The 13,155-nt window shown below is 37.5% G+C and overlaps 1 protein-coding gene across 1 annotated transcript in view; it reads left to right on the top strand.

Annotated features, from left to right (window-relative positions):
• LOC132154897 (cadherin-18-like) overlaps positions 1–13,155 on the top strand; it is a 64,856-nt gene that overhangs the window by 27,798 nt on the left and 23,903 nt on the right. Inside the window, exons 3-4 of the mRNA XM_059563621.1 lie at positions 4,597–4,891; positions 6,811–6,930. Coding sequence (XP_059419604.1) covers positions 4,597–4,891; positions 6,811–6,930 — 415 coding nt within the window. The remainder of the gene's footprint in view (positions 1–4,596; positions 4,892–6,810; positions 6,931–13,155) is intronic.

Raw genomic sequence — 13,155 nt, 5'->3', positions numbered from 1 at the left:
TACCAAGGACCGCCCAAGAGACAATATGATACACATGGGTAAAGCAAATAATCAAAACCAGCCTCCCAAACACACTCGATCCCCTCCAGTTTGCATTCCATCCAAACCACTCTACAGATGATGCAATTTCCTCCACTCTCCACCGGGCTCTTACCCACCTATAGAATAAAGACTCCCATGTTAGAATGCTGTTTATCGACTTCAGCTCAGCATTCAACACAATAATACCACAACAGCTCATTAATAAACTAAACCTGCTGGGCCTTAACAATTCCCTCTGTAATTGGATCCTGGACTTTCTAACTGGAAGACCTCCGTAAGTCTGTGTTGGCCACAACACCTCGAGCACTACCACACTGAGCGCAGGTGCCCCACAAAGCTGTGTGCTCAGCCCACTGCTCTTCACGCTGCTGACCCATGACTGCACTGCCAAGTTCAGCTTCAACCACATCATCAAGACTGTGGATGACACAACTATAGTAGATCTCATCAGCAACAACAAGGAAACACACTACAGAGAGGAAGTGGCAAAGCTGTCTGAATGGAGTGGCAATAACAACCTGTCCCTCAATGTAGAGAAGACAAAGGAGGTTGTGATGGACTTCAGGAGAAACTCCACTGACCACCCCCCACTGACCATCGACAGCTGGACTGTGGAGAGAATCAGCAGCACTAAATTATTGGTGGTGCACATCACAGAGGATCTCACCTGGACCACCAACACCATATCATTCTCCAAGAAGACACAACAGCACCTACACTTTCTCCAGGAACCATAGATAGTGTGCTGACCAGCTGCATCACTGTCTGGTATGGAAACTGTAGTGAAGCAGACCGCAAGACCCTCCAGCGGACAGTGAACACAGTTGCAAAGATCATCTGTGCCCCTCTCCCCTCCATCCTGGACATTTTTCTCAAATGATGCTCCAGCAAAGCCAACAGTATCGTTAGGGACCCCACCCATCCCTCCCACAGTCTCTTCCAGCTCCTACCATCAGGAAGACGGTACCGGAGCCTCAGACCCCGCTCCGCCAGACTGCAACAGCTTTTTCCCCCAGGCTGTGAGAGCCCTGAACTCAAATCACCCCACCCTCCTCTGAAACCTCATACATACCCCCTACCTCCTGAAACATGGACCATCTCACCTCCTCCACCCCCCAACCTTTCCACATCACAGAAAAACTTTCTGAAACATTCTTTTTTTGTGTGCAATTCAAATAATTTTTGTGCAATTGTAATCCATATGCACACTAGACACTTTTCACACACACTGTTGTATATACATAATCCCACAAAAGACTCAGTAATATGTGTGTTTACTATGGAGTGAGAATCATGCCAAAACCTCACACACACACAAAACGTGTTTTACTCACACCCAACGATTCACAAACAAACTCAGTGTGGTTTACAAATACAAAACATCACTCACACACTAATGCATTTTGTTCTGCAAATAAAAACGTAGCTATCAAACAAATACAGTACGTTTTACATATACAAAGAAACGTATTTCTTCAATGACAAAAATATCCTCCAACTACAAACTAAAATCTTTCAAGTACAAAAAAAAATCCTTCAATTTAAAAAAAAATCCTTCAAGTACAAAACAAAATCCTTCAAGTACAAAACAGAATTCTACAAGTACGAAAAACTGTCACGTGACTTTTGGCACTAATTTTTCGCCTTGCTGAACCACGCAAATGCCTTCAGATCCACACACATGCCAGTAAACGGTTATGTAATTCGCACTCCACAACAGCAGGTGGCGCTGTTAGCGACTTGCTTGGTGTCGCCACCGACATGGAAACAAAAGAGAAGAAGAAACGCTAGTGTGAGGGACGTTTTGGACATGATGAGCGGCCAACAGGTGAGTTTGCAGTCATTGCTGGTGAAAAATCAGCCTGAAGGGGTTGTTATTCGCTATAACAACCGCCTCGCTATACATGATCCCACTTATTACATTGCACAAAATATTGATTTAAAAATGAGTTTATTGATTATAAAAACGATTGTATTGCTTCCACAAAAAAAAAAAAATCCGTTCCGCGTCCATAGCAACGGTCTGTTTTTCATGGCAAGGGTGTGTTTGGACCTCCAAATCAACCCTGGTCTTCTCCTGCTAGTGTCTCAAAGAATATAGAGGCTTAATTCCATGTCAAATCAGTCAGAATCCAGGAAAGTGGTTGCAGCAACATCTCAGATGAAGAGTTTTTCTATATTATATTTGGGTCCCAAAACCAAGGCCTGTAAAAATATTCATATTTTTGTCAGTCCTTGAGATTGTCATTTTTATAGCATCAAAAACACTATCAGAGAACCATGTTTGGGCATTAATATCTTAAAGTGTTATACATAGCCTCACTAAACTTTCCAGGATGGAAGACAAACATGTTCTTAGTATAACTGAATCAAAGTTTGTACTGCATGCCTATTGAGATTCTGCAAGGCCCTAGATTTGGGTTAATAGCTAAACCCCTGATACTTATGGGATTATAAACTCATTTTCTGCATCCGTATGATATCAATCATTACATTTTCTTAAAGCGCAATCTTGTATTAATCGTGTGTCAATATTTGAGGTCTCTATCACTAATGGTCATGAAGATATTAAGAATAAAGCAAAGTGTAGTTTTTGGTCACTTTACTGGTCCTGTTCAATTACACCAGTATTTTTGACCTCATACATTTTTCCTCTTTTCCCCTCTCTCTAGGAACTGCTTGCACAAACAATGTTAGAGAGAATCCACACATTGCTCCAGCATATTGTCTGTCAGCAACCCCTTGACCTGGATTACCTTGAATTTGTGTGTTTTCAGGAGGCTGTTCTTTTTAGTGCTGCCTTAACCAGGTTCTCATCCCAAAAGGCATTTTAGATGCACTCACAGAGCTGCACAAGTTGGTTAAGAAAGAGAAAACCAGGTCCCCATAGTAAAAAAAAAGAGAGAAAGATGTTGTAATTTTTTGGTTGTTCCAACCCCCCAGATGTTTTAAGATTGTATTCACACTACAATAAAAAAATAATACAATCTACATGTGTTTGGTTTGAACATTCATTACAACATTAAGAGAGCTGAAAGTCTTAAAGTCCGCTGCTAGCACTGCTTGAGGAAAGCTGACTGAGATGTTGCTGCAACCCCTTTCCTGGATTCTGACTGATTTGACACGGAATGAAGCCTCTATATTCTATGAGACACTAGCAGGAGAAGACCAGGGTTGATTTGGAGGTCCAAACACACCCTTGCCATGAAAAACAGACCGTTGCTATGGACGCGGAACGGACTATTTTCTTTAGCGGAAGCAATACAATCGTTTTTAAAATCAATAAACTCATTTTTAAATCAATATTTTGTGTCAAATTATTGATTTATTTTGTAGGTAGCAATGTAATAAGTGGGATCATGTATAGCGAGGCGGTTGTTATAGCGAATAACAACCCCTTCAGGCTGATTTTTCACCAGCAATGACTGCAAACTCACCTGTTACTACCTGCAGTTCTGGAGTGCGAATTACATGACAGTTTACTGGCATGTGTGTGGATCTGAAGGCATTTGCGTGGATCAGCAAGGCGAAAAATTAGTGCCAAAAGTCACGTGACAGTTTTTCGTACTTGTAGAATTTTGTTTTGTACTTGAAGGATTTTGTTTTGTACTTGAAGGCTTTTTTTTTTTAATTGAAGGATTTTTTTTGTACTTGAAAGATTTTAGTTTGTACTTGGAGGATATTTTTGTCATTGAAGAAATACGTTTCTTTGTATATGTAAAACGTACTGTATTTGTTTGATAGCTACGATTTTTATTTGCAGAACAAAATGCATTAGTTTGTGAGTGATGTTTTGTATTTGCAAACCACACTGAGTTTGTTTGTGAATCGTTGGGTGTGAGTAAAACACGTTTTGTGTGTGTGTGTGAGGTTTTGGCATGATTCTCACTCTATAGTTTACATGCTCATGCACTACAGATCATCTTGCACTGTTCCCAAGCCAGCTGCTTGACTTACGATGTTTCTCTTTGCACATGTACAGTACTATGTGAAGCATTTGTATAGTCTATATATTTGTCTTTTTCAGTCAATGTACTGTATAATCAGTCAACATTTATATATAATATATTCATATTCAAAATCTGTCAGTAGGTTAATTGTGTATAGGTATAGTATTATGTGAAGCATTCGTATAGTCTGTATTTTTATAGCTTATGTATAGGTAAACATTTATATATAGTATATTTATAGTCAAAATCTGTCAGTAGGTTAGTTGTGTATGGGTTTACACTGTTTTACTAAATTAGAGTATGTCTGTATATATGTAGCATCATGGTCCTGTTAGGCACGACATTTGGTTCTACTTTATGTTCACACATGTAGCGGAATTATAATAAAGCTCAACTTAAACTTGAATTGTTTCATTTTGTGCCGCATCATGTTTAGGGGCGTGGTAATGCCCCCACAATAACAGATCGGTATTTTAAAGAGTCTATGCTGTGAACTTTACATATTTCACATACTTTTGAAAATGTAGTGATTTAGTTGTTTATAGCAGTGTTTGTTTGTAGCAGTGCTACAAAAATAGAACTATCTTTTCTTTGTCACTTTCAGTTACACTCAAACTCAGACAAAGGTGATGGCTACGTCCAATATCTACTCTCTGGAGAAGGTGCCGGTAACATATTCACAATCAATGAGTTAACGGGCGATATACATGCAAAGAAAAGTCTGGACAGAGAAAAGAAGAGCCATTATGTCCTCCACGCTCGGGCTGTCGACCGCTTCACCAACAGAGCCGTGGAACCTGAGTCCGAATTTATCATCAAGGTCCAGGATGTGAACGACAATGCCCCCAAATTCCCAGATGGACCCTTTTCAGCCTCCGTGCCTGAGATGGCAGACATCGGTAAGCCAACACCGGGGGATGGGGGGTAAATGTCTGGAGGCAGTGCTCAGGGACCAGACAAACATTTTGTCAGTAGAGCTTAGGTTTTTATTATCAGGCTCATCAGGTTCAAACCGCAGAGTCCCAAATGCAGATATGAGCCTTTCTGACCTGTACTGCAGCTCATCTCATGCTGCTGGTTGGTTGTTGTGGATTTATAGTGGGATTTATTAAAGCTATTGTTTCTGATATAAAGCCTCTCAACAGGGTGCTATTTATTGTCTGTTGTAGAAAAAGTGATTTCAGGAGTAATGTCAAAATCGAACCAGTATCTCACATAAAAACCTCAAAAGTATATTCTCTCACACAAGAGGTGCAAAAATTTTAAAGTGCTTCCAAATGAATGCAGCATTCTATACACAAAAAAACAGCTGTGTTTACCTCTTTTTACACCAGTATCTCAATTGGAAACGTCAATGTTTTATAAATCTGTGCTATCCACCCTAATACATGAGTAATCCACATGCAGAGCTTGCAGTCTGCATCAGTGGCAGTGCACATCAACCCTGCAGTAAATGGACTGTCAGGAAAGTGCTAATTGTCTGCAGAGTTCTTCCTTCCTATCCGAATCAATTGGCTGGACTCAAGCCAAAGAGCTGTGAAATTTTCATTCCTCACAACCTGTCCTCACAACCTCACAATTTTCCCCTCTGGGCACAGCTAGGGTTAGGTCAAGGTTTCTTTCTCACTTTTGGCATTGACTAGCTCTTCTTCACCACTTTTAAAACATCAAGTCTTTAAAACTTGTTGATTCTTTAAAAATATATAACACAAACAGATAACACAATATGTGTATTTTCTCCCTTTTTAGTAGAATTATTAATTATTAATATATATATATATATATAAAATCAGTAATACTGTGAATTATTTATTGTATGCACTCTCATCAAATGGCTACAATTATTTGATCAAAAATACAGTAAAAACTGTAATATTGTGAAGTATTATTACATTTTATAATAGGTGTTTTCTATTTTAATATATTTTACAATTAAATTTTTTTTCTGTGATGGCAAAGATACATTTTCAGCAGTCATTACTCCAGTCTTTAGTGTCATTTATTAATTTATTCAGCACCAAATCATTTTTCAAATTCTTAATATTTAACAGTTTAGTTGCTTAATGTTTTTTTTTTTTTTGTGAAGACTGTGATACATTTTTCAAAAATAAGAAAATATGTTTGATCTAGAATACTCATTTTATTCAAGTTTTTGGAAATATCACATAAATAATAACTAAAACCTGATGATTCAAATCTTCAAGCTTCAAGCTTCAATTCAAACTGTGCAGATTTGCAATCATAAATTTCTCACTTTAATTATATTTGCTTCACAGGCATGCCATTGCATTATAATTTTAGAAATATTCATTAGAAATACCGCTTTGTTCTATGTTAAATAAGTAAGACTTTCTGCTATGGGTACAGAATAAGCACCAGCAGTCTCTGACTCCAGTTTATCGAACTGTGATGAAATAATCACCAGCAACACAGATATAGCCATACAAGCTGGATGAGGGCATATGGCCTTTCAAGAAGGGCTATACTAGAGTCTGGTGCCTTCTATTGTGTTAGTTTTTTTCTTAAACTCCGAATATGTCTCCAGCTAGAGCAGCGTTATCGCCACCATTCAAGCACCACACACTTTGTAATAGCATTAGATGCTTTAAGGCTTAGAGGAGAGAGGCTCATGGCAGGTGAATTCAACCTGGTACAGGTCAAGGAGGCATGTGATGAGTCACTTGAATTAGCAAGCTGCATATAAATACTGCCTCTGTCACAGCATGCTTGTGGCATGCATTAATGAGAGTAAATGCAAATCTGAGCATGTTAATCATTTTAGCAGTTTAACTTGGAAATTTTTTTTATGTCCACACAGGAATGTCGGTATTCCAGATCACTGCCACAGACGCTGATGATCCCACCTATGGAAACAGTGCCAAAATCGTCTACAGCATTCTCCAAGGGCAGCCTTTCTTCACCGTCGACCCCAAAACTGGTACGCAAAGACCTCGCTTTCTACAAATAACAAGTTTTATGGACATTTTGAGATGTCTTCAACTGTAGAAGGCTGCACTTTAATATTTTCTTATTGTTCCTGTCAGCTTGTGCGAAGTCACCAACGAGTGAGTCATTCCACAATAATAGGCTGTAAGAAACATGGATACATTTTCTCTGTAAAACAGCTTTCAGGCTGACAAAGGAACTCCCAATTTATTGCGCTACCCTATGTGGATAATAATTGATGGGTTCTCACATTGTTGAGGGGCTTTCATACATATTTTTCCACCTTTGAAGTGATGTTGTTTTCCACATGTTGTTTTCCGCTGAGACTGAGGTTGGGAAAAAAAACCTTCCCAAACAGTACCAGAATGCGTCTTTTGTCGCAGAGACTTCAGTCAAGCATTTAAAGAATATATTTGGATTTGTAAAATAATAATTTTCATAATATTATGAACACATGATTGAAACGTTGAAAGCATGGCACCGTGTGACCCTAGACTACACTTGTTTGGAGGCTTGAAAGCACCCGAACGGTGGCCTACTTGTTATGATGGACCTCTCGCCTGCAGTGTATATCCTAATTTAATGTCTCCCTTCCTCCCTCATTTTTCATTCTGTGCTTAGTAGCCATTTGGTTCAATTTCCACAGTGGTGGTGTTTGTTTATGTCAAGTTTAATATGCCTGGAGGGTGTTTGTCCCGGTTTGAAAGCGCCAACCTTCAGAGTGTTCATCCCATGATACACTGTAAACCCTAATGTTGTCCTGACTTAAAAAATCGAGTAATGTTGACTAAACATTACTTAAAATTTTGCGTTTTGGCCCTGTCACTTAAAAATATGAGTTAATTGAACTAATTTACCTTCAAAATGCATAAACTTAAGATTTCAAGTGTTGTGAGCTCAAAATCATGAGTAATCCTTTGGAAAAACTCAACGTCACTCTGTTCTTCCTTTAATGTGATTGGCCATGGGAGGAATTCTGCCTAGCAACAAGAGAACAAAAGCACTGATTGGTGGATTAAAAAATTCGTCCTTTTGGTCTGTTACGTTTGATGAACTACATTTCAAGAGGACGTTTTTTTTAGTGTATTATGTTAGGTCATGATTTCTACTAGTGAAATATGTTATCCTTGTGGTACGCGATTTTGATATGGTATGATTATTGAAACGACAACTTATAGTATTTGATGAAGTGGCCCAATCGTTTTCCTTTGAGAGAAAGAACATGGCAGCTAACGTTACTGCGTTAGACCCATACACTGAAAACCCTAATAAGTTGACTGAACTAAATTGATTGAGTAAACTCGTTGCCTCAATTTAATTGAGTAATGGAGTCTCCCAAAACTTACATATTTAAGTTTATTTAACTTGACGCTTTTGTAGAAAACCCTAATAAGTTGACTGAACTAAATTGATTGAGTAAACTCGTTGCCTCAATTTAATTGAGTAATGGAGTTTCCCAAAACTTACTTATTTAAGTTTATTTAACTTTACGGTTTTGTAGATTGTACTTAAATCACTCAGTTCACCAAACTTGGTGCTTATTTAATGTACTTAAACGATTATGTTCACTTAACTTGGTATTAATTTCAAGTGTACTTATATAAACTCAACATGTCAATTTAACTGAAAATTATGTTCTTATTTTTGACCGCACACTTTTTGCACACTGAAGTAAAACAAATAACAGCATATTTAAACTTTGACCTTTTAACAAAATATCACAATATTTATGAAAATACAGTAAACCCTATACTGCACTGTAAAAAAAAAAAGTTGTGTCAACTTAAATAAGGCAACTTATCGCAAGCGCTTTTTTAAATAAACTTAACTATGTTTGCGTATTTTAACATCAACCTAATCCATTGGGCAAAGTTACGTCCAGTGGACATCTTTTTATGTCTTTGCAGACGTTGAAAAGATGTCCACTGAGGAGACAGAATGTTTTATGATGTCTTTTTTAAAACGTTTTTTATGTCTTCTGTACGTCCGATATAGACGTTTACAGATCCTCCTTACAAGGTTCTGTGACTTTATTTCTGTCAGACATCTAGAGAAGCTCTTATTGAGAATTAACAGAGGTTTAAATGTTGATACTTTATACATTTGAAGTCACCATTGAGGTGGAAAATGTTTGCTTTAGTTGTGATCTTGGTCCAGTTACTTCTTGTGTAAGCTTGTATTTTGCTGCTGTAACAGTGTATTTTAAAACGCTGTTTTTGTGGTGAAGAAAGACAAACTTAAATGAGCTCAGGTCAGGTGTTATCAGCTCTTTGCTGGTGTTGGCTTGTCTCTTGCTGCTGTAACTTGTGTGTTGTAAAACACTGTTATTGTGGCAATGAGAGTTGAGATCAAACATGCACATCTTGCTTGTAATGGTGACAAGTTAAAATAAAATGTATTGCTGCAACTGTGGATTCACTTTTATGGATAGAAACCTAGTAGATAAAATAATGTACTTACTTTTTGAAAACAGATCACGTCGTCACAAACAGACATCAATATTTTGGATATGCATCACATCAATGGTGACAATCAGAACAAAAAAGGCTGTAAAATAAGGATGAGTTTGTGCTATGGAGCTCTTTTGTTTGTCACCGTTGTTGTGATGCATATGCTAAATCTAGAAGTCTGTGTGTGTGAGTACTTGATTCTTTTACTCAAAATATTTCAAATGCATTCATTTTGTCCATCTTCAAAATAAGTATTTTGCTCTTGGTGCCTGTTATAAATATAAAACAAAACTTATTTTATGATCTCAAATACGTATTATGTGATGACTTTCTCATCAACAAAAAAACATCTGATAACACCTGAGCTCATTTAAATTTGTCACACAAAACCACAAAAACAGCGTTTTAAAATAAACCAACCCAGCAGCAACTGGACCAAGATCCCAACTAAACCAAACACTTTCCACCACAATGGTGACTTCAAATGAATCAAGTATCAACATTTAAACCTCTGAGTGATTTAGGTACATTCTACAAAACCGTCAAGTTAAATAAACTTAAATATGTACGTTTTGGGAGACTCCATTACTCAATTAAATTGAGGCAACAAGTTTACTCAATCAATTTAGTTCAGTCAACTTATTAGGGTTTTCAGTGTAGAGCCTATTTGGTGCAAGATAAATTTGCTTGGCTTATATGCATTTGAGTTTGCCAGCGTGTGTGTCTGTAGATGCACAAATGTCTATATTAGCAGTGCACGAGGTAAAATGGTGAGTAGCATCTGTTCCAGCTGTTAATGTGTGCATGGTTTTCGGCAAATGCCATGTCAGCAACAGCATGAGCTGCTGACCCAAGAGACTCAGCTTAGTACCAATACATACTTCAATCCCTCCGATATCCACCATGAATCTGTGCCAATTTACACAGAATTGCTTCATGGGTACTCCACTGTGCATTTATTTATTATGTGTAATTGCTCATTCAGTCTCCCTCCCCCTGGGACCCGTGGGATTGTTGGTTTCCTCCACTGAAGCGGCAGATCACTGAGGGTGGTTTTCTCTTTTATTGGTGTCTTCGGTGCTAAAACTTTGAGATTGGATATATTCTACTCCCTCCATGGTCTGTCTTTCAACTCTTTTTACATTTCTAATGTGGCTATCATGAAGGTTTTGATGGGATTAAGAGGCCATGTGATAATATTCACATAAGGGGTTATTAGCGTAAGGCACTGGTTTTAACATTGCACTCTTGCATATCAGTGTTGCTTCCTCATTTTGGCAGGAATTGCCTATACCCTTAGCACTGAGGGCAGTGTGTGTGAGTGTTTGAAATAATCCAATTCTCCAGGTCTAGAGAGTCACTTTTGCTGTAGGAGAAAGTTAGTGCATTGACGGAAGCTTGTCTCTTCATCACAGCTATGAGACTTTTTACATATTGAGTTTCTCTGTAGATATACAGTTGGTGGTATTGGAAAAGCTACTTTTGAAAGTACTGTATGGTTTGCCAAGCTACAAGTTGAGAATTTAATGAGAAATGTATTTTCTGGTAAAAAAATAAAAATAAATAAATAAATACAAAAATAAATTTAAATATGTTAGGGTTTTTGCGTGAACTTAGTATTCAATTATTCTAATTAATATTAAATATTGTATTCAATTATTCTAATTAATATTAAATATTTAATGTGAATAATATTGAAAACTACAATATTTGTAGAATATTGAATACTACTGTAAATAATATTTAATAGAATGTTAATATTAATTTGATAATTTTTAATATTTTACTAAGAATTTTTTAACAGGTTACATTATATATTATAGAAACTATTTATATCCAAATATTATTGAACTACTGATATTTTGCATAGAATACATAGTTTAAGAATACTATTGCACACTCAACCAACTGTATTAATTACCGTATGATAAGTCATGCTATGTTATAGATATTATTGTAAACAAATTATTTTATTTGTTTGTAAGGTTATCTAAACCAGTGCAATTTTTATTCTGTTAAAATGCTTTATTTTCCCAGTGTTTTACTTATTGTAGTGTAGTCTGTCCTTGTAGAATACAGTATTTGTGATATAATGTGGAATATTATGGTATAGTAGTGTTACAGATCACTCGGGAGGCTGAGGAGTAACAGACAGAAGGGTTTATTAATAGACACATGCAGAGGAGCAGGTAGTGTTGGGTAGAGTGATGAATGGATCCATGAGAGCTGGGTGAAGAGGTCAGAGGAGGGGGGTGAACCACACACACGCACACTGGGGATCTTGATCTTCGGAGAATCGCTGGAGAGAGGTAAGTAGAGGAAGAGTTAGTCCTTTGAGTTAGCATACAGGTAAGACCTTGTTGCAAACGAGGCCGGACCCTGATTGAGTGCGTGTGTGTGGTATTTTCGGTGCTGACATGTTTGTAACAAGTAGAGTATGGTGCAGTATTGTATACTATAGTATAGTGTGATGTACATAAGAATAAAGTGTGGTATAGCGTTATGTAGTATAGTATAGCATAGTAGAATATGCTTTACCAGTTTTTTTTTCCTACTGTAGAAATAAAAAAAAAAAATTGACCAAGCTACTTTTTCTACCCATCCACCTCTAGAAAAGTACAATGACTTGCATCATTGTGTCTAATCCTCTTAACTGAGAATTACCTCTATTGCACCTTTGTGTAGTAGTTTGTTTGCCCCATTTACCGGCGGGTGATGCTTAACCTGCATGATGTTTCACACTTTCACTATAAGGCAGACTGTCTGTTGTTCTATAGGTAATCAAACTCTCAGGCTTACCCAGTTTTGCATCAGTGTCTGGTCATGTTTGCTCTATTTACTTTCTGTCTCTGTTTCGTGGCTACAAGCTGAATACTAAGAACCAGTTTAACATGAACATTTTGCTATTTTTTTTTTTTTTTTTTTGGCTGCTGAAATCCCCTGTCCTGGCAGGTGTTGTCTGCTCTCAATGGGCTGGGTGCAATCTCTATGACATTCTCTGGGGCTGAACACTGGCGTGTGTTTATTTGTTCTGGCGGTATCTGTTTGCATCTTTTTTTCTCACTCCCAATGGTCGTGTCCATTTAAAAAGGGAACACTGCGTGTTCGAATAATTAAACTGTACATCTCACGCTTTCACAACATGAAATTAATATTCTCTGCTAGTCATTCCCTCACAGGTCCTCTGTGCTTCTTGCTAACATTTTGGACTTGTTTATGCAGGTGTTTTTTTAAGGGCTTTTAAGCATTGTTTTCTATGATTTCTGGATGATGGATAAAAAAAAGTGAAAAAAAAATGTAATATATATATATATATATAATTTTTTTTGAAAATAGCAGACTTTGCTTTAGAGCTGTGGAGTAAACAGGAGATGATCCCTAGCATGTTTTGTGTATGTGTGTGTGGGGGGGGGGGTATACACATCTGGATAGGAAGGTTCATGCTAAGGGCTTAAACTGCATAGGAACAGTACTTGGAGGTGAGGGGTCAATACTCACCTGCTGGTGTGTTGTCATGGTCGAAAAGAGCCTGGTCAGGTCAGAGCAGGACCAAAACAGAGGATAACCACTTGCTGTGAACTCACTACCTCAATAACTAGGGGTCAAAAATCTGCAGTGTGTACACATGATATTCTGGACTCACACCCTTCCTGTGAACGGATTATTGCTTATTATATTCCTATTGCTGGAAATGCCATCAAAGGGCTAGCAGTTTGTTTTCAAGTGATGATTTGCCCACAAAGAAAAATAGTTCATGATCATGTCTT

The sequence above is a fragment of the Carassius carassius genome, chromosome 12 (assembly GCF_963082965.1).
Source record: "Carassius carassius chromosome 12, fCarCar2.1, whole genome shotgun sequence".
NCBI lineage: Eukaryota > Metazoa > Chordata > Actinopteri > Cypriniformes > Cyprinidae > Carassius > Carassius carassius.
This window is presented reverse-complemented; position numbering and strand designations above follow the sequence as displayed.